This window comes from Barbatula barbatula, assembly GCF_947034865.1.
Source record: "Barbatula barbatula genome assembly, chromosome: 12".
Taxonomy (NCBI): domain Eukaryota; kingdom Metazoa; phylum Chordata; class Actinopteri; order Cypriniformes; family Nemacheilidae; genus Barbatula; species Barbatula barbatula.
Window position 1 is genome coordinate 16,112,168 of NC_136775.1, and position 23,521 is coordinate 16,135,688.

Genomic DNA, 23,521 nt, shown 5'->3' on the forward strand with positions numbered 1-23,521 from the left:
TTTAAATATAGTTAAGAGAAACAGTTAAGAGACCATTCCCAATGGTCGTTTTATTCCAGTCCAGTGTCTGTTGAATTTCAACATAATCAATATATGAATATGAACTTTATTTAATGCAGCTGAGGTCTGCATCTTTTCTGTTTCTCCAGTTTTCATTTTGTGCAAATAAATGCAAATAGAAACGTTAATCTTATTCGAAATTTGGAAGAAATTATTGTTAGTAGTATAATTTTACCAAAACACACCTACACAAAACTGAAAATATTTTTGATATGGACATTTTTTCTGTGGCTGTATTCTTCTATAAATGCTCTTAAGAAGCTATAAAATGCAAACACGTATCCCAGAGGGCAAAGGAATAACAATTTACACCTACGACCATTTTCATAGTTTAAAGTCCCTGTGAACTAGAAGTTGCAATCGCTTTCTACTTGTGAATTTTGACACGTTTCCGAGTTAAATGGAATTTCGAATGAGAAAAATAGCGGGCGTGTCTTTCGTCTTTGCGATATGATTGGATGTATGAGTGTGCGAGATATATTGTGAGCAATAATATCGTAACTCTTTTTTTTTTTTACGTTGTGCGATATCATTGAGTGTCGTGTGTTTTTTAAGCTCCACAACACTCAGTGTTCACAAACACTTTAGTCAAGCACTGCGTATGCACATTCACACCGTGGTTAGCATTCATGGTGTGTCTGTCAGCTCTGTGTCTGCTCTTTAATGGGGCGGGGTCAGGGGCACTAAGCCACACAGTGGACGGCGTCAGGTGAAGTGATTTTACTCGAGCAGTTAATCGTGTTTTCCTGACGAAAACTGACAGTTCGGAAGAAAACATCCGTATAGACCTGATTTCAAAGGCGCAAAGCTTGGATGTGGGGGCAATAAGGCTTAAATCCGAATGAGAGCATTCGTGAACGAGCCGTTTCAAAGAAAAGAGCAATACTACTTAATCTAAAACATAAGCAACCCACACAAGTTTGCTTTTGGTAGTTAAAAAAATAGAAATTAAATAGAACTGTTACGGTGTGCTTCTTGCTTGAAGAACTGCACAGTTCACCGTACAACAGTGATGTGTTGTGTTTCTACTTGAAGGATTACATTTAAAGACAGTTTCCTCAAAGGGATAGTTTACTCAAAATATCATTTCTGTTCATTCAAATATAATTTATTCTAACATTGTTTATTTACCCATACGTTGTTGCAAACCTGTATATCTCTCTTCTATGAAACACAAGATATTTCGAGAAATGTCTCCATGGTTTTGTGGAAGTCAGCGGTGTTCAGCGTTGTTTGGTGTACATTGTTCTTTAAAATATCTTTTAGTTCTGCACAGGTAATAGTCACAAAGGTTGACATGAAAATAGGTGAATGCTGACAAGTTTTATGTAATGAATATTCTGGTAACATGCAAGATGGAGGTAGTACAACATTTTAAGACTATAAGAGGCAAAATATCACCTGTTTATCATTTCCAGATATCATTTTTTTGGGCAATATCGCACACCCCAATTGGATGTATTAAAACAACCATTGCATTTTGAAATGGAACGGGGAGGAGCTTACGGATGTTCTGCCCAAGACATATAACTTAAGTCATTTAAGACCGAGCCATTGAGAGAGTTGTGTCAACGCCATTGACTCCCATGATTTACCACATTGATAAACTATTACATTGATAAACTATTTACAATAAACATTGCAATATTTCATTTTACTTTTTAATTTCACTCGGACTTAAACAGCCACTTTACTCAGATATATTTTACTGACCTATTGAGCATTAAGGGGAAAAAGTCAGATGTAGGTCAACTTTTGGATAGGGTGACCTGTGCAAATTATTTTATTCTTCATATTATACTTAAATCTCGATTTCATTGCTATGCCTTTCAGAAGCTATAAAACATATATACGTTATATTGTCTATTGTAGGATATACGGTTCATACACAATGTATATTTCAGCAAGGATGTAGAGCACTGTGCCAGATGTAAATATTGGTGAGAGCAGCAGATTCCAGATTCATTTAAAAATATATTTTTTAATCAACATCTATCTGAACAAATGTCTTTAAGATTTAGTTAAGTATGCAACAAATAAAACAAATACAAAATATTACCGTAAAGACTTCTGGGCCAGTGTTTACATATTACAAAGTGGTCTATAGATAATCGGTTAACATTTCGAAAATATCCCATTGGTTGTTTTCGGTTCAAACACTTGTGCACTCTGGAAACTAAAACAGGAAGTTGTTCTGGACCGGCGTTGTTGTTTACGTCTAAAAAAGTGGTCTAGAACTGGATGTCCATATCAAGCTGTCAATACAAGAACACCCTAACTTTTATGTTTTGTAGCTTTTTATTTTTGTTGAGCTACTCTCATTTCAAATTCATAATAAAAACACGACACAAATACAGGATCCAAAGAGGTACAACTTTATTTATTTGTAAACAACAAAACATAAAAAACCTGCATAGAAAATGTTTAAAGTCCACAAAAGACGAGAGAACAAGACTGCAGACCACCAAGTATTTTCTACGGTCTCGTCAGCCTTATCCTCAAAATAAAACATGACGGTTCTGTTGCTTTGGTTGAGGGGGTGACGGATGAAGGGCTGCCGAGTGCTGATATAAAAGAGAGATGGAGAGAGTCACGGGCCTCTTGGAGGGGCACCCAAGTCATCATCCTCTCCAACCGACCCGGCATCAGAGTTGTTACTTTGATACTGCTTTAATCGTTATATTTTAAAAGGCAAAACTGATGCCAGGTCTGTGCTTCGGGGTGAATTTCCCTCCACATCTCTTTGCTTAGCCTGTCTCACAGCCAAGCACCGTGACTCTAAGAGATTAAAAATATCGATGTATATCAAATTTCAGTGCCAGGGACACTGGTCTAATCGTTTTGTCGCCTCAATTACATTCATGAAATAAACAACTGGCCTCGGAAAGCTCTTGAAAACCAATTTCTCGAGCTTTAAGGCATTTCTGATTCATCTCAAGGCAATGAATTCTGTAGCAGCCATTACATTTGAGCACATTCACCGTAGTACACGACGCAAATTCAATGTAAGAGGAAAACGGCAAGCTGTTTTATTTACCTCCGAGGTTAAAGCTATAAAATCAAGTCAGGACTGTGTGAATATCATGAGGTCGAGACATGCTGGTATAAATGTTACGACTTCACCCCCTCCCTGACTGTTAACTGTTAAGTGGTTGAAAAGGATCCCGTGGAATTCAACGACAGCATTTTCTTTCCATCATAACACACAAACTAACAAAGGATTCACTATCAAACTGTAGGAAAACAAATATTGAATTTTAATCAAATCTCTACAAAGCTACCTGAGTTGTTTTAATGTGTGTATACACATTCTTTCCATACGATAATACAATCATAAAAAGGGTCTATGACCATACAATTCTGAACTGTTACATTTTTCTGTTTTTTCCCCCGGTAAGGAGGTCATAAGCTGGAACACACCAGACATGGTGACAAACCCGTACAATTAGTGACCAGAGGTCCAAAAACAAAACAAAAAACACATGAAAAAATGAGAAACAAAATAGTAGTACACAATGGTAAATTCAAAAACACAAACCGAGTGTGAGAACAGCATCTTTCTATTAAACGGAGCTGAATCTATTTTACAGACAGCAACATCATCTGGATGACATATCAGTTCTGAAATCAGTGATTTGTCCGATTTCTGTCGAAAGAAAAAAGAAAAAAAAAAATCACTGCTCGAGTGGCTTTTACCAAAACTATATCTTCCCCGAAAACCACAACCCGTAAAACAACCGATTCCTTCACCAAATCTAACACTACCAGCACATAAGACGGAGATACGAATCTGTGGTAAACAATCTGCACCGCACACGCATTAGATCATCTTCTGCAGGCGTTTTACTATCTTTAAAGTCATCAACGGCGTTTTGAGAAACAAGAACCATCTATGTCTGGGAAAACGTGAAAAAGATTTTCATAAATACATCATCATACCGCGGTTTCATTTGAAGAAGGTCTTTGGCGATTTCCCAGTACTGATTCCAAAAAGCTAAAGCTTAGAAGGGTTTGCGGCTGTGGCAAGGCATGTGAATCGATCTCAAAGAGGTACCTTCCTCTGTAAAGCTAAAGAGTACAATCTGAGTCAACCACTAAGCCAGCAAACCTTTTTTGGTGTATCATAAAAGTGTCTGTTTACCTCCTCCCCTCGACATCCATATGTGACATCCACCTGACCATTTTAGCATGCAAAAATATACACTTGAACGTTCCCTCTTAAAGAGAGCGGGGAAAATAGATTGAATGCGATAGTAATACTGTAAGACAGAGCGGATCTGTGTTTAGGTGGAAGCAGCACATCTTTCGTTCTTTATTGCATAAGCTTTCTATCGATACAGGCCTGGCAGATGTCTCCGTGTGGAACAACTGTCCTCTAACGTCTTTCTGTTCATTTTAATAATGCGTTTATAAACAAAACTACATAATTACCACGTCTCTTTAAAAAGCAACATAAATATCCCCATGATCCACAACCAAAATGCTTTTTATAATAACAATGTCATATATTTAAGAATAAAGATGGTGATCTGCGTAATAAATGAGAATGAAACGCTACTGTGACTATCAGAATTTTTGGCATGCGTCCGTTCCCTATAGTTTACCCTTTGGCAAGATACTCGATTCAAATTTAAAGCGTCACAAAAAGGCACGGCTAACTACAAGCAAGCACATTAATACTTTTGATTGGATCGAGTGGACACAGGACAGCTGCAGCCAATAGGAACAAGGCCAAGACGAAACATTACGATCACTTGCAAACATGTCATCCAACGTTCCTGCTGAACTTGATGTTCAGTAATCCAACTGTGTTTAACATTACACATCCACGTGCTAATGTTTCAAAGTCTGCATCATGCGAGCGGTCATCACGTTCATGTATGAACCAAACTCAAGGGCATTGAGGTGGTACAACTAGTAATTCTCAATGCCACTTCCAAAAATTCATATCGCACCAGACTTTCCCGTCCGTCACAAACAGTACCATTAGATCAATCCGGCGCGTGGGGAGGAACGCGTGTGCTTTTGTTCAGTGCTATAAATTCTCATTTTCCTCCCCCCAATGCTTTCCTTCCAGTTTCCCTTTAATCAATTGAGCACAGAACAAACATCACTTTCAAACGGTTACAACGCTCGCAAGTCAGGCACAAACTATCCAATTTTTAACCGGGCTCAATTGATTCCCAGTGTTTTCAAATGATGTTACGCTTACACTGAATGGTCTCCTTGGAGATCCTTTTTTACGGCCTGCAATGCTTCCTGTGTCCATTTAAATCAATAGAGCAACAAACCAAATTGTGATCTAATGCAGCTGTTTGTAATGACACTAACAAAGCAAGCTCGTGTAAAAGTCTGGAGCCTGTGTGTGTGTGTGTATATATATATATATATATGTATATATATACACGTCAAATTTTTAGACATCTTTAAAGAAAACAATTAAGAGGTAATATATATAATAATATAATCAAAAAAATCTTTGTGAAACTGGATTATATCCTTGTTTTCCCAACTGTATTAGTCATGTGCCTATACGGTTTTTACTTTAAGAAAATCATCCGGGAGAAAAACAACAAACACTAAGATAATGGCCTACTCATTTTTTCACTTTGATTTTAGTGTCTACATTCTGTCTGTATGCCCCACCCCCCCAAAAAGATCATCTTTAATAATAAAACGTTTTCCCCTCACAACACATTTTAAATAATCATGGGTATTTGTTTTTGCATTTGCCAGAGCAAACGTCTCGATTACATCATGAGGGAACTTTGAAATAGCTACATTCTAATGATTTTCCATCCATAACATACATTTTTGGTAATTGCTTCCAATTGCATAACATTCAAATGGACATGACCGTAAAGTGAGGTAAAAGTGTAATGAGGCTCACGGACCCAGAGGTAAAGTACGGTAAATGAGGTAAGAGGTTATTAAGATGAGGTACACAATAAATGTCCGATTTAAAATATACATGAGAATTCCAAAGGACATAGCAGTAGATATATCAAAACCTTATCCTAATGTTCCTGCCAAAACACACGGCTCTTTTTTGAGAAACATTCAGGGATTTCACTTGCGTTCTGTGCACAGTAACAATCAGGTAAATATTGTGCGAACTGTGCAAATAACCAAACATTGCTTCATTTGTTTTCAATTGTCCTGTCCTCACATTCTATGAAAAAACAACACTGAGGTAGACATTTTTTTTATAAAACTTCACGGACTAGGTCTTTGCACAAACGCAAGTACATTCATACATAAGCTAGATGAGGTAGGTGTAATGCAGAGAGAAAATATTTCAAGAATGCAAGAAATTCCCTGAGAAACAAAAAAGAAAAAGAACGATTTGAAGACACATACCATGAGCAAAACCCTTTCAGCGCGCAGCCGAAACCAAACAAGCATTTGGTGGTAGGCCATCAGTGAGAATCGTACAAAGCAAGACAGTGTCGTCTTAAGTCACCTTAATATCATTAAACTGCATTTGCTCCTGATAGATGTGCAAAACCTTCTTTTCCATTCGTCTACATCTACAGTTCTGTCTTAAACCTTAAAGGTCAGAACATGAGGATTCGGTTATTCCCAAAGTCCACAGCAACGATCATTCCATCAGGGGTAACCGCTATACCCGAGGGGCGGTCCATCTGCCCGAAGCCACTTCCGTGAGTCCCAAACTTGCATAAAAAGTTGCCGTTGGGTTCAAACACCTGAATGCGATGGTTGCGTGAGTCAGCGACGATAATTCGATCCTCCTGGTCCACGGCTACGCCTTGCGGGCGCAAGAACTGACCGTCTCCCGTCCCCTCGGACCCGAGGAAGCGAGCCGACTGGCAGTCGGGCCTGATGACAAGCAGCCGATGATTGTTGAAATCCGTCACCACGAGATGGCCTTCCTGATTGAAGGCCACACCACGCGGCGAATCGAAATGTTTCCAGAGGGCACCCTCAAAGCCATATTTGTTGAGGAATGTCCCATCAGGCCCGAAGAGTTGCACGCGGTGGTTGCGCGTATCCGAAACCAGGATCTTCCCCTCGGAGTTGACGGCTACATCCCATGGGTAGTTGAACTGCCCGTTTTTGGTGCCCTTCTCGCCGAATTTGAGAAGAAACTGCCCATCGAAGGTGAAGATCTGGATGCGGTGATTGTCCTTATCCGCCACAATGATTCTTCTCTGGCTGTCGCAGGCAACCCCCGCAGGCCGGTCGAACTGACCCGGACGAGAGCCCAAAGTGCCAAACTTGTGGTGGAATGTGCCGCACGGTTTGAAGATCTGCACTCGGTTGTTGCTTCTGTCAGCCACCACAACGTAGCCTTCCTTATCCACGCAGATGCCCCAAGGTCTACACAGTTGCCCATCCCCGTCACCCTCTCCTCCAAACGTAGAGATGGGCAAGCAAACCCCTCCGTAACTGCGACCAGACTTGACCATCACCTTGAAGGGACTTCCCTCGATGTGCTGATTACATATGAGCACAGAAAGCAAATGCTCCCCCTCGCTCTTGGGAAGATAGCTGACCGTGTACGTTCCATCTTGGTGGTCAGAAACATCGGCGCTGAAGAGATTACCATCCGGACTCATGAGCACAACAGACACGCAGTCACCGCCAGACATGCGGGGCTCACCGTCGTGATCGTACCCGACAACGGTAAAGGATGCCAGCTTTCCCTGCAGCGCTCTTTTGAGGCCTTCGCCGTGAGCTTTTGAAGCTGTGCCGAAGGCTCCACTGCTGATGAGGCCCATAGACTTAATGGCGATCAGGAGAGCCTGATCCGGTGGAGTAAACATGATGCGGTCGTCTTCCTGGGGCTGCAGGATGCAGCGCAGGGATTTGAGCTCCTGCAGTTGATTTAACATGTGCTCGCGCGCTAGCAGGATGTCTATGCTCCGGCCCTCTTCTAGTACCTGTGTCACTGTGGTGATTGTGCTATCCAACTTGGTGAGATTCTGGTGTAGTTTCTCAACCTGCAGGTAAAGTGATTTAGCCTTCACCTGTCTGATCTTTTCCACCTGTGTAGGAAACCAAAAGACGTCTTTATTCAACCAAAAATGGTGGAGTTGGCACTACAGAAACGAAAGAATGCTTTGGTATACTTCAGTATCAAGTGTGAAATTCGAACACAGCAAATTGCCCTACTTGAAACCTTATTTTTAGCATGTACTTGTGTTTGTTTACCTTCCAGAGCAGTTCACACTCCCGTTCCTCTAGAGCTTTCTTATGTCGGAGAGTGATCGTCTTCACCTCTGACTGCACAACCTTGGCCTTTAGCTCCACCTGCTCAGCAATGGCCTGTGCTTTCTCGATACTCAGCTGAAAGATTTCAAGAATTGTGAATTAGTCAGAATGCATACTCGTCCGTTAACCATGCTAAATTAGCATTTCAGAGATTTAGCAATTCTTCAAAAAAATTAAAGCTGTAATGTTACAAGAATGAAGACAACAACCTTTTCCGACAATCAAAACAACTAAAATGTCTTAATTTGAAAGGATGCAGGAAAGCGCGAGGGCGTCCATTGTGAGGTGTCACAAAGAAGGGATAAAGGTCAATCTGTGGTGCCCTGCCCCCTAACATCTGCTTAAACAGCAGATTGGATTGATCACAGCCCCACGCATGCCAGCTAGCATCAAAACCGTCCACCAACCCATTGAAAATTCTCCATACAAACCAAAATCTGCCTTCCCTGAAGTGTCCTGAAACCAGGAAACTCGGCTGCTTCCATGTCATTAGGAACTATTTAAATGAAAAGCGTTTTAGCCTCCATGCCTCTTCTGTCACCCTTTGAATGTTATGGCTGACTGATCAAACAAAATTGAATCAGTGATGGCACCTGAAACGCTGACAATGGCAGCAAAATAGCAGAAGAATTGGTCACATGACCTAGGGTGAAAGAGTCACTATTTAGGAAAACACTGTAGAAAAGAATAATTTAGTATAAAAACCTAGTCTAAGAGGTCTACTAGCACCATCAACACGTAGAAAGTCATAGACACTCACAAATGTAACCGTTATAAATATTCATTTCAGGGCACAATTTAATCCCCATGAAGACAATCATCATGGAAATTCACTACTTCTCCCTGCAAATATCCATCCTAACATCAAAATCACAACAACTCTTCTGTATAATTAAGCTGTCAATCACAGAAAGCAGGCCAATCGACAGTCAGATATGGGAACCGGGCAAACAGAAAAGGCAGCTGCAAATGACCGTCATAAATGTAGTAAATGAGATTATACAGCGTTACGAAAACCTACACTGCCAGAGGCTCATTTACAGAGCGTGCCCTTCTCAAACAGGGCGCTTTCAGAATAGAGATTATGGCCCCGGGCCTTCAGCATTGTTCCAACTCTGCGTGCGCTTTCAGACCCATAAACGCTTATAGGCTTCTCATTTAACACCATCCAGTAACAGGATTAGAGACATATTGGGACACCCAGCCAATCGAATGCATTAAAGCGCAGGTCGGCATCATTCAGTTGATGTGACAGGGCCGAACATGATGGAGCTTTAGGAGAGGTCCCGATGCGTAAAGTAATGCGTAAACTCGTCGCTTGCGTGTAACTTAATGTATCGTATTTTTCAATAAAATATAGTATATAGTGTACAGTATTTTGTCAAACAAAATCCAGTGATCTTGTCATATGACCTCAACAAATTTCGACTGCATCCGATAGCTTGGAAATAGTACATTTAAGTTGCACGTTTGCATACAATTTAAACAAAAATATTTACCAAACTTGCTAAATTCTGCGTAAACGGGTGTGCAATGTTGTAAGGCCAGACACAAACAGTAGCGGCTGCTCATGCGTGAAGAAGGTTGGGGGCTTATTCAAATGTAATCGGGGCTCAGGGGCATGAACTCCCATTGGAATTCATTTTCTATAGTGCCCTCCTCTAAATGAAACCAATCTCTTGTGCTTTACACTTTCAAATTCACTCCTGGTTTCCTTGCCAACCGGCCTTGTGTCACTGGAGAAGGATGGATCTGAACGGCCCTAATGGGGGCTCTTTCAACCCCCACCCTTCGCTCGTGGTTCCTCTTTAAAGAGTGACAGAGATGGAAACATTTCCTCTGTGTGCGACTAATGATCCGCCCCGCTAGGGCCATCAAAGGGTTGAATAGAGGCAGTAAGCGAGCACTGGGCCACCCCCTCTCCTTCTGTATCTATTCTCTTCATTCAGGCTGAGTGGGGGTGAGCACGCACAGTGATGCTAATGGAAGCACATTTCTGCAGAGTTCTAAACCTTTGGCTTTGACAAAGCAGAGATCAGGACCCTACGCAGAGGCGCATGTTTATATAGGTGATAGGCACAGCAACTTCTATACCTCCATGTATAAATATTATATTATATTATACGCTTGTAATACCAGCTAAACATAGCGAGGTGGAAGTACAAAACAAGAATATATTTTAAAGAATGTTGGTCACCAAACGACCCATTGAGTTCGTACAATAGAAGGGAATGGGTGCCGCCATCGTTTTATCGTGAACATTCTTCAAAATATCTTCTTTTGTGTTCTGCAGGAAGAAATGAAGTCATACAGGTTTGAAATGACTAAAGGTTGAGTTTTCACGTTTTGGACGAACTATCATTTAATGCAAAGAAAATCTCCACTAAATCTGTATTTCATGTGATCACCGGTGACCCATCTGAAATGCACATGACCAGACCACCAGAGACGGATCTTAATAGCAGGCGTTAACAGGTCACATGAGGGGAAAAAAGACCCAAGATGTTCACAAACCTGCACGGCCTGTCTGCCCTGCTGTGCGTCTGCGAGCAGCTGGATGGTCAGAGCTCTGGAGTCCTGCAGGGCGTCCTGCAGGTAGGTGAAACTGTGACCCGCGTGTCTGCCCACGCTGCACTCCCTGCAGATCGGCACGGCGCAGCTGTCGCAGTAAAAACGCAGCACCTGTTAATGAAAGTGAGAGAAAGAGTGTGAAATCGATTGATTTGCAAATATGAACTTACAACGCAGACCCTTACAGCGAAGAAACTAAAACAGGTTTTTCATGAGCAGCATTAAGAGGCAGACACAGATGAGTGGCAGTCGGTGTCCGTTAAGGGCAAATGTCACTTGTGCTAAAATGACTGTGCGATGTAAAACTCATAAATAGTTACGTTGGTCAACTGCCAAGACTATAAATGTTTACAGTATGATGTACGAGGGAGATGTGTTTATCACATATGTTCCAATAAAACCATATGCACACATCCAGTTCAGACAGAGAACATTTATTACACTCCTGTGAGATCTAATAAGCAAACCTTTTATAAACTTGTGTTGTGGAAGAGATAACAATGTTGGCTACAATTACTATTCCCTTTTAAGTGCACTTTAAAGCCACTTTCATCCGAGTCGGCCTGCATTGTTCCATTATTCAGCAACAGTTTTGATTTTGCAACCAACAGAATGTCTTAAATCTGGACCATGACACAAAACACAATGTGGAATCTATTCAATGACTTGCCAGAGGAAATGATGTGAGAGCCGTCAGTTTCCTGTGCTCTGACAGTCTGCTGACGGATTGCTTGAGGTCTATTGTTCCATCACTCTCCTCACCCCTTTAAAAGTCTTTTCATTGTTTCTTTAAATGTATTTTGATACGTCGCTCAAACAGGAAACGTCCATCAATCAAAGCATAAAAGAACATTGACTTGACAACAGTGATTATTTTCTGTTTTAAGGCCATGTCAGCTTCTATAGATATGTTCATGACGCGGACATGGGTTTCAAAAAATGAAACTAAAAAGATGTTTAATATGATTTTTTCAGTAAGAATACATTTGGATGAACGTGAATGAAAACGTCTAAAAAAAGGATGAACAGATAAAATTAGACGACAAACTACCGTGCACCCTTTAAAGTCACATATAGCCGTTCAATAATATATCATTAACATTTTTAAAAAGGTTTTAAATTCAAACGTTCCGAAATGTAATCAATTATTGTAATTCACCTTTTTGTATTATATATTTGTATTATATAATATAATATATAGCATCGGCAGCCTCCCGTGCGCTTTGGAAAGGAGGAGAAACCGGCACAACCCGTGGTTTCCCTGCTTACTTTTAGACATAACGTAACAATACGAATGTCAAATATGAATAAGTAATAAATAATGTTGGGATTTTGCACGGGTATAGGAGATCAAATTTATATACGTTTAGCTAAGACACATTTATGTGGCAAATCCTAATAATCCTGGCTGGTGGAAAGTAAATGAAACGCGCTTCCAGAGCCGTTATCTCTGCATTCCCGGGACATCCGTGCCATCTGAAAGAGTGCTTTCTGCCGCGGGTCTAACCATCAGCAGGCTCCAGACTGTCCCCACATCACGTAAACATGTAACTTAATAAATAAAAACCCAACGCTTTAAATTGAGGTAGGCCTGCGATTTTTATTTTATGAAATTTGCCGATTCTTCTGTGTTTTCGTTTTGTCATTTGTTAATTATTTAATTGGTTTTCTTGCCTGTTTATTTTATTTTATGATATATATTATTTGAGTTTATCTCTATTGTCCAAAACGCTGCAGGTTCATGAAAATGTGATCATACGTGAATGCAGGTGCTGTTGTTGATCTTTTCTTTATGCTGCTGTTTGCATGTTTAAATAAATAAAATTCTTCTATTTTAACATAGTAAAAATAAATGATAATATTCCTTTTTCCCCATTTGCAATTACTAATGGTGGACATAAACAACCACAACCCTCAGTACAAAACTGTTCTCATGACAAAATATAAGATTGGTCTTAAGATAAACTATAGGAAGCTCATAAGATTGTTGTATTTAAGAAGTTCTCAAATATTGTCTTGTGTTATAAATCAATCTAGCGCAAAGAAGATTTTTTTGTTTTGTGAATCCGCCCCCCGGAAGATGTAAACTTTGAAAGAGGATAATTGGAATAATTCCCAATTTTTTCTTAGACACTTAAATGATTTCTTGCAACTTTTTCATGTTAATATTACTTGCAAAAAACTACAGTTTGATTTGTTCTGTTTTTTCTGCATGCATTTATTACGATTTGTTTCTGCAAATGATGTATAAAGCTACACGCAGTCAATAACTTGTGCAAGATGTTATTTACGTGACAGAATCAAACATCAGCCAACAATTCATGCTTGTGATAACCCTACCAGAGATGAACGATTAAAAACCTTTTAAGTAGCTTAAGTCCATCTGCGCCCAAAAAAAATCTCCCGCTACCTCAGAGTCAAGCTCAGTGTCAAGTACAGTTTTCACTGTTAAACCCCACCAGGTCGCCTTCTCATACCTTAATGGTTTTACCAAAGACCAGATCAAACGCTTATTATATCTCGCTCGGCGCTACGACTCCGCCAGCTGCGCGTACATCTATAGTCGTGATTCCACTCGAGTTACCTGCTAGTAAAAGCGAGTCCCCTCTCTGCGGGCCAGATGCTACAACCGCTCTTGTGTGAGCAGAGGTCACATGGCAGCGGGGCCCGGGAAGTGACGGCCTTCCGGAGTGACGGGAATAAGCAGGAAGCCCCCCACAGAGGAAGGGGAAAACAGACTGAACTTTGACTAACCACCCATCATTTTCGTGCAGTTGGTATGTAGCGTGTTCAACCGTAGCTAATCACACCGCCAACAAAACCATACAGCTACAGAAAATGAAGAGACAATTTCATGTATTTAGGTAAAATTATTATTTTTGTTCTATTCTGTGAACTACTTACAATATTTCTCCCAAATATCAAATACAATTATAGTTTCTATTTACATTTATACGTTTATTTGTTTCTGTTTACAGTTATACAACGAAACGGGTCAAAATAACAAAAGATACTTGTCGCCGTCTGCTCTTTGCTATAAGATTACCCAAACCCTACGGTATTTTTAGCAGTAATTCGTTTTTCTGCCATTCTACACGTGTGTTTGTCACGTTCACAATTATGTTACGGCAGTAAAGGCGGCGCCACCAAGACAATAAATGTATAAACCCCACCCACGTTGAAGCGGTACTAAACTGCTGTGGAAAAGCAAACTGACTCGAAGTGAAGCGAACTGTACCGAGCTGAGTCGTAATAAACCTGACGGTACCATAAAAAACACGCTGTTTCTCATCTCTAGGAACTCTATGAACCATGTTAGTGTCATAAATAAGATCCCAACACCATTACAATGATGTGTTTGTTAGTCTCTATGCATAAGGCATAATAGTGATGCATAACCAAATACAATACAAATTTTGCATCTTTCATTTGCTTACAATCTTGGGCTTTTTTGGCATGACAATTTTCTCTCAGGCTTTGCAGCAGATGAATTTCTTCCCCAGCATGCAAAACGGACCCAAGCTTCCTTGACTTTCATGTTAATGTCTTCTCTAAAGAAACTGCTATGACGGACGGTATAAATCTTTGATGAAGTGCCAGCGTTTCTTTCTTGCCTGTCCATTCGCTTATCACACATCAGGGCTCTTTTAGCCTTCCTTACCCCTGCTTGAACTTTCCAAAGCATTCAGACTCAGAATCTTCAACCTGGTGGTTGATAAATAGTGGGACCCAAGAATTATTGAGGCAATTTCACATTTACTCAAGCCTCTTGTTGTGCCTGTGGGTCCACGGTTTGCTATTTATTGCAATGTTTAAAAAGACAAATGATGACTTGGAAACGTGCAATAAGCATCCTCTAACTCATACCCCAACAGTTATGATTATAGTATGAGGGGTCAAATGACCTAAAAAAATCCCAAGGTAACATTTCGAACATTCTCCATTTTGCTATTGCGATAACACTATATTGATGATATCATTACATCTCTATTAGAACAGCATTGTAAAACAGTGACTGCGCAAAACCCAATACACACTAGTGCTGGGTGGTATGACCATAACTTTATATAAGTGTATTTTCCAGATTTATACCGGTTTCCGGTACATGAAGGTATTTTTTACCACATTTTATACTGATTGACAGAGGAAATACTGCAGTTGATTGACTTAAAATGCCCTTTTATACCGTCATGGTGAGTGGATATTATAGACACATGCCACACTAGTGTTATATAGGTAAGCAAAACCCACAAAATGATGCCGTTTATAAAGAGGTTGAACTCATGATAAAGTGAAGGATTCAGTATGCATGACAGTTGCAGTCTTGGAACTACACAATGTAAACAATCCCCTTCCCCTATAATAACTGCAACATTTAGACTTCTAGACAACTGAATATCACGCAAAGGTAGCTTGCATTCATAATATTTAATCCTGTGTTAAAGTCATCTGCTGTTAACTGCGCGGAATATGTAAGCGTTACCGATCATGCGCGAGAGACGCGCGAACGTCCAAACGAGTCCATTAAGCGGATGTTTATATAGAAATATGATGATACAGTAGTGGCATAGAAAGATGCATTCTGTGGGAATGGCCGGTCACAGTGAAACAGTGAAAAGGGAACCCACGGAAGCTGGGTTCCCCATAGTTTACTCATCCTAATGCCATTCTAGGTATACCGGTTTTTAAGCGTCTTCTAGTCAATGGGCCTCATTGATGAAACATTCGTAAATATAGGAGTAAATCCGAGTAATTTACGCGTAAAACAGAGGCACGCTCACTCACAATAAACGTAATCCCCGCATATGAATCACAGCTGTGCAAATTACATACAGCATCTAGGAATGCTGGAATCCTCTTGATTTAGCTACATTATATTGCATGAATGCATAAGAGACTAATAGGCTACGTGCTTACCAATAAATGAATCGATTCAACTGTGTCCACCAGCTAAAATGATAAAAGACAGGGCAAAAGATCTCGTGAAATATCATCATGATGCATCAAAATGTGGTGTAGTCAGTTTGTCTAAAAGAATACAGAACGTTACGTGCAGCTTTACGCACAATTTACACGTGGTATGGACCAAGTGTTCATTTCTATCTTATTATTTCGTAATATTTTCATGAATCTGAAAATGACAAAATGACTAACTAACATTTACACAAAAAATCGTTCGTGTTTCATGAATGAGGCCCATTGTTTGTAAACGAAAACTTGTATGAAGCTCCTTGTCCTGGAAAGAATGACTTATGATGAATTATGCACTTTTGGAGCTTCAAAAACGATGGTGCTTTACATTAGCATTACAAAGCTATGATTGGTCACTCTGGTTTATCTGAAGAAAAAGGTCACATACACGTAGGATGGCGGCGGGTGAGTAATGGGGTGAACTATTCCTTTACCAGGTTTAGATGGTTTAAATAAGAGTAATTATAACGCAACTGCTTGAGCTTTTAGCTGCAGGGCAAGATCAGCTTATCGGTTCTGACCGGATTCTGAACGCCACAAGCTTGTGCAGATGAGCACATGGGTTCACTTTGGTCAGTAAGGCATAACAGAGGGCTAGCTTGATGTGAAACATCCTTTTTTAAGTGATGCCATATTACCGCAGCAAAATAAGAGACCAATTCATTGTGGAGTCTGTCAAACTTTATGCCTCACAAAGCATCAGAAATCCCAATGCGGACCAGATTGTGCCTTCACTATTTGTGCCTATTTGCAGCTCTAGTCAATCGACAATACGTTAATCTAGAATGATAGCCACATCAGATGCTTTAAAATAAACAAAGCCGGGCAAACTTTGTTTGCCAAGCACACAGTCACAATAATATAAGTACTATGAACTTTCCGCCAGGAAGTCACACAACACTGAGGTTCTCTCTTTTCCCACAACACACACGGTCAAAATGTACTCGAACGTTTTTCTCAACACACAACCACATGGCTCTGTAGCATCCAGCCGCTGGGGGAGGTGCCTGCCCGTTCTAACAATCTTATTGGCTGTTCATGAAGAGGCAAAAACAAAATCAGCTGGGCCCCTGACACACAGGACTTCTGCACGCACACGTGTTTGAGAGTTTCGTGAAGCGTGAATGAGTTTGTACAGACATGCTGTGCTTGTTTTGTTTCTCAGCAGGTGATGACCTCAAAATATTAACTTTTTTCCACAGCTTTGTGTATTAAAAACACAATATATGCACAATAAGCACCTGTGGTTTCAGCACATTAAAAACCTTCCTGAAAGCAAATCGTTTCATTGACTGTTGTTAAACCACCTTATAAAACTGAACAGACCCCCTCTAGCCTACATAAAACTACATTTCTTCAGCCAGACCAAACTTTAAACTGACGGTAGACAATAAAGACAGACACCTTTTGTCTCTTTTGATGATCAGCATCAGGAGGAGGAAGAACACAACAAGACAAGCTTCTAAACCCATCATCACCTCAAAACATGGTATCCATCTCATACCAGACACATGTTTCTTATAGAAAATTCCACAAGCATTTCCATGTGATAATGCTCTTTGTGTGGAGGAGAGGATCTCCATCTGGAGAGCCGCTATGCCGAACACACACACATACATGTGTAAAAATGTCAGAGGTGAAGGTTCAGCAGTTCTGATGAAGTCACACTTGGAGAGAGGCTGAACTGCCCACAATGCACAACTGCTGCATGCTGCTGTATATCAGCTCATACAGATCTAACGTCAGCATATAAGGGGGTAAAGAGGAACATGTAGACCCGCCAGCAGGTCATCAATATGTTCACCCAAAAATGAAAATTCTTTCATCACTTACTCACACTCTTTCACTAGACTAACCACGGACACATTTCTCAAAATATCTTCTATTGTGTTCCACAGAAAGAAAAAATAGGATACAGATTTAGAACAACAGTTTTGTATTATTTTAAAGGTGGAACAAACATTATTAATTAATCATTACAAAAAAGCTTTTATAGACCATTTAAAGGTGAACTGTATTGACTTAATGTGTACTATGAACAGAACGGACATATTTCTTAATTTTTTTCAAAACTGATCCATTGTCTAGGATTGAATGCCCATGACACCAAATGGCCTGTTTGTTTTCTCTGTTTCAAGCATGACAAATGACTTCCTGTTCAATTTTGGTAATCAAAATCTAGCTGCTGAGACCTGAAACAAAACAATCCAAGTCTAGACGATGGAGACGAACGTCTGGTAAAACTTGGATCGGAGTATTCGTACTGGTGGAAACCGTAAAAGTTTCCACTGTGGCCCTACCGAGTGCACACTCTTTCTCCATCCTGACTGACTACATCTGCCTTTCTTCTTCCAACAGCATTAAATGTTCAGACATGTGTTCCTACGGCACCGTACCCTGCTTTACAGCTACAGGCCAGACACACATTTACAAACGCTTGGGGGAGAAAGGAATGCAGTAAGCAAAGTTAAAACCCTGTTTAAAGCCTGTTCAGTTAATAACGGAATTGAAATTTTTCAGCGTTTTTAGCACATATGGACAATCATTTGGAGTCTACCAGACGGCTGGGCTTTGTATCAGCGAGAGATCTGGTGTATGATGTGCTGACATGTTCACATTCCTCTCGGACGTCGCCTCAACCGGAGGAAAACCCTCTCGGCAAACTCCACTTAACCCCAGAAAGCTTCTCTCTCCTCCAGATGGCCTGCGTCTCGGCTCCTTAAGAGCCGAGTTTGTTTTAAGTGTGGACCGGCATATTCTATATCAAAGCCGCGAGATGAGTGCATATGAACATGGTTAAACCAAAGAGAGTCGCAGGGTAATGGAGTTCCAGAGACAGGCTGTAAAACACACACTGAACAGCTCTTCTGGCCTGCATTCATGAAAGACCCCCTGCCGAAGACAGATACATACCATGAAAAAGTTCTAAGAGCGACCAAAGACCACGACAATGGCCTGTTGCGTAACTTGTTTAACGTACGTTGCACGTGCAACATGATGGTCTCACGCCAACTTGTTTTAGCCAAGATAGAACCGGTCAGTTGGCAAATAAAACCTATAGTTAAACCATGGTAACCACAAATAAAGTAAATTACTGCAATAACCATAGTTATAGTAGTAAACTATACTAGAAGACTAGGATAAACCTGGCCACTGTATTATATTCTCCCATATTGTATTCTGTATTTATTCTAACTGTATATCCTGCACTTGCTAATTGCACTTCTGGTAAGACCTAACTACATTTCGTTACACTGTACTTGTATATGTGTAATGACAATAAAGTTGAATCTAATCATCTAATCTAATCAAAAAACTGACGACTGACACAATTCTTTGCAAACATAGCCTTACATCATATCAGCTCGAAGTCGAATAAAAGGAAGATATTAAGTTAAAGGGACAATGTCCAGCTAATCAATATCTCCATCTGTCAAAGCAACAGCTCAGAGTTGGAAAATGAACTAAAAGAAAAAAAGAACTCTGCAGTACTGTCACAGAAAAAGATGGATAGCTCATGAGAGACAGCTGGGTCAGGGCTACTTTCTATGGTCCTTCATTGACCCAACTAATCTCACATAGAATCTATACTGGCAGTTTGTGAAGACCCCTAACCCAAGCCAGACCCCAAGGCAAGAGGCAGCAAGCTTTTGGATATTATGCTTTTCTAGTACGTGCATCATGGGGTAACTGACATTTAGAATGCAGAACATTACAAAATTAAGAAACAAAAACAGAAGGGCAATTCCAAGCAAATGTGACCCTTCAAATGAAAAAAGGTTTTCGCCATATTGGTCAGATGTCAGTATTTGATGGTTTAAATAACCATGTGAGGTTTTTAAAACATTGTTTTCCATAGTCAGTTGAGTGAATTGTCACATCCATATAACGGTCCAAATTCCTAAAAATGGGCACATGAAAATAAAAAAAACCAAGAGCCATCCCTTCTTCATCTGTTGGGTATTATTGGAAATTTGTGCATTTTAATTAACAGAAATCCTACAAAGTATGTTGTCTTTTTGGTCACATCCATGAAGCATGGATTTTTCTATTTCACAATAGAAAATTTGGGCAAAGTTTCAAACTCCATCAATAGGGGTTAAGGAAAATATAAACACATGATTGAATATATCGGAGAATTTTCATTTCAAATTTTGAGTGAAAAAAAATAAATAAATCACATTCATAATGTTGGAATTGCCCAATTGCTAATTGTTCATTAAAGCCATGTTTAATCCAAAAGCTAATTTTCTGTCATTTTTACTTACATTTACTTTACTTGTATTTGCCTAAACTTCCCTGCATTAAACAAAAACGCCAGGATGATGGGAACTACAGTGAGTCACTATATACAGTTCATACAAGGAAAGTGTATGGTGACTGAGGCTGTTAGTCACGAATGTTCAGCCGAACGTCTCATTGTTTGTTCCGAGAAAGAGAGATCATCATACTGTTTGACCTTTCATCAGGAGGGTTTCTTGACCTCCAACACACGCACACAGCTTTCCTCACGGAGTAGCAGGAATGTAAAAAGCATCTAATGGCTAGATCTGTTTACTTAAACCAATGGACTCCATCAGGACAGAGAAAGAGCGAGATGTAGACTGTGATTGAGAATCCCACTGCTCTCCCAGGTGGATTCTGGGAAGTGATGTCATAGGTTTCTATAGACCCTCAGTGAGCATCCAACTTGATCTCCCCGATCTGCATATACATAACACGATTTTAAGCTTTCCGGTTGTGTGTAATGCATACGCCAAAGCCCAATTGTGTGCACGCATGATACGCCAATCCTTACGTTGCTTTCGGTCGTTTGCCTGGCATCATAACAAAACACGTTGGGTTCTTCGCATTTCTAAAACTGAATGATCTTATAAATGCGTATTATTCGTACTTTATATAGATATTTTAGAACACATAAACCCACTCGCCTCCTAACGACATAAAAAACACGCAACAAGCAAACAGAAGTCAGCCAAGGGTATTTATTAAAAACACTCACCGACACCATTATAAAAGCATGACAAACAGGTCGTATTGCATTCTGAGCGCAGATGTTTTTAATCGCTGAAGACAACCGCGCTCCGGGAATTTGTGCTGTTGTAGTCCCCTCTCATTAATGAAAACACTCTAGTTTAGCGTGCATTGCAATTGGGCCAGGGCAGCGAATGCAGTTTCGTAACGTAAGCTAACGTAATGACACGACCAGTCATGAGAACAAATGCACTTTCACAATCGAAGCTAGCGCAACGCGGTCGTTTCTTGTCAGTGTATTGCGCGCCTTCACGAGAGCACTTCTTCTGTAAACAGAGTTGCGCTCCCACGTTGCGAGTCAGAGCGCATCCAAAACTGACACCGTGATGTCTATGAGGAGGCCTGGAAATCTCTCAGATGTCACCTTAATATATTCATAAGTGCTCCGAAGACGGCGGAAGTTCTCTAAACATGTTTAACATCATGTGGAGGAGTAAAAAAAAAAAATCACACAAAGTAGATTTTTGGGTGAACTTCTCCTTTAAATAAGATGTGAATATTTTGGTGTCACCTGAACTTGTTTAGCTAAAATAGGCTTTTCCGGCCATTTAAAAATTCTGGCTTTACAGGACCTGTGAGGTTTATGCAGACGTATGTAATAAAAATAATTTCTGTTAAGTATCCAAAAATCCAAAGTAAATCCAATCCAAAGTGCCACCAAAGTGTATTGTGCTCCAGTATCAGTGTTGGGCTTATGACTACTAAACACCAATTTACATGATCATTTGAACACACAAGCTTTCAGTAGCAGTCCACTCTGTTGAAAAAACTACATAATGTTTTTAAAGGCAAATGACTAGATCCTATAAGAAATTGTAAAGTTCAATAATGTCGTGCGTTTAGTGTTTTGGGCCTCTCGATTTCCATTGGTTCCCATCCACCAGACAACATCCCACAAAAAGAATCCAACACATTACCAGATGAAACGCAAAGATATTATAACAGTTTCTATCAAAACCAATACAATTCCCATTGTATCTGTGATGCTCTCTATTGGTTTTTCTCTGCAAATCGTTATAAAAAACTAACTCATCATGACGTTATGGCAAGTTATCATGCATTTTTCATCCTACTCACCGCATTGTCATGTTTCTGGCAGAAGTCCATCCTCTCCTGGAAAACGTTTAGCATCGCGAAGCTGTTATGAAAGGACTGAGACAAGTTCACAGGTGTGTTGGAGTTGCCGGAGCGGTTGGCCAGGTGCATGCTCTCCATCAGCCCCTCGATGAAGTGGTCTTTGGTGAGGCGAACCCTTTGGTGGGCCCGCACGCAGTTATCACAGAGGTACTCCTGGCAGTCCAGGCAGTGCGAGGTAGCGGAGTTACCCTCATCGCAAGAGCTGCACTGAGGATCGGAGAGGTGCTGGGGTCTCAGAAGACCACCGTGATGGACCACCGATGAAGACCGCCCGTTCTTGCCTTGCTCTTCAGCGGAAACCACCACATCTAGCAGGTTGCTGAAGAGGAAGTTGGATGAGGGAAGGGCGTCTACGCCCGATTCGGATAATGATACTTTTTGGTCACAGGTGGGGCATCTGAGCTTCAGGGGGTCACAGGGGTTCCGGTGGCCCTCCAGGCATTGCCTGCAGAAGGCGTGCAGACAGGGCAGGACGTGCAGTCTCCTGGTGGATGAGGTAGATGACGAGCTGGAGGTCTGTGAGGAAGAGGAGGAGGTAGATGAGTTGGAGGAGATCGGAGCAGAGCAGCCGCATAGCTCCTTGCACAGCGGACATGTTTGCAGATCGGAGTCTGGAAAAGACGCCATTTGCGCAGCGGACCACAGGATAACTTCAGACATAAAGATGCGTTAAGACACACGACGGCTTGCGAAAAGGTTTCCCTGATAAATTTAGCAACGGTGATGCAAATCGAACAGGCTGTAACGTGCCTGTCTACTACATCCCGCGTTTACCACTTGCAATTTGGTGCCACTGTTTTTATTGTCGATATTCACTTGCATGCAGCGGTTGCATTAGCGCAGCTCGATTTAAAGGATCTTCGATGACGCAATAAACTATACTGTAACTTCTCTAGTGCACTTTAACCATTTGGAAACGAAGTGTCATTTCGAGGCCTTATAATCCCTCGGTGTGGGGCATTAACATAGTTGCGAAACATGAAATCCGCTGCAAGGTCCCTGCTCCGATCCTCCCCCACCGCCGCATGACGAGAGGGGCAAACACTGTCACTTTTTATCTTCCCAAACGCAAAAATGTCCGTTTTCCATGAACGCGCGTCAGTCGACCATCTGCGCGCTTTTATTCTCGATACGCGGCTTATGCTCTCGTGCAGGACGCGGTTCAATTATTCAAAGCGTGTCCCATGTAGCCCGTTAGCACGCGTTCTTCAAGATCTCGTTAAGGTGACGCGTCTCACGCCGAAAAAGCCCATTTTAACTTCCCTCAGTCCGGTCTGGCGGAGAGTATACGGCAACCGTCCGAGCTTACGACGGTTCCACTTAACGCAACGATGCAGGGTTGCGGTTTTCCCGAGCATTCAGCTGCGCATCCGGTGGGAAAGACACGCACAGCCCATGTTCGTCTCGTAGCAACGCAAACGCGGCTCTTTAATGCGCGTTCATTTTTAATAGCGAATAACGCTCGCGCGAACAATTCAACAGCGCGTGATCGTCAATCGAATGCGTCCGTACT

General features: G+C 41.0%; 1 protein-coding gene across 1 annotated transcript; it reads right to left on the reverse strand.

The window, feature by feature from the left end:
* Positions 1–5,882: 5,882 nt before the first annotated feature.
* trim71 (tripartite motif containing 71, E3 ubiquitin protein ligase) lies at positions 5,883–23,521 on the reverse strand. The gene is made up of 4 exons (XM_079470084.1): positions 21,949–23,521; positions 10,810–10,977; positions 8,236–8,370; positions 5,883–8,069 (listed from the first exon to the last, which is right to left on the reverse strand). Exons 1-4 carry the CDS (start codon positions 22,666–22,668, stop codon positions 6,618–6,620), a joined length of 2,475 nt encoding a protein of 824 aa, XP_079326210.1. The 5' UTR covers positions 22,669–23,521; the 3' UTR covers positions 5,883–6,617.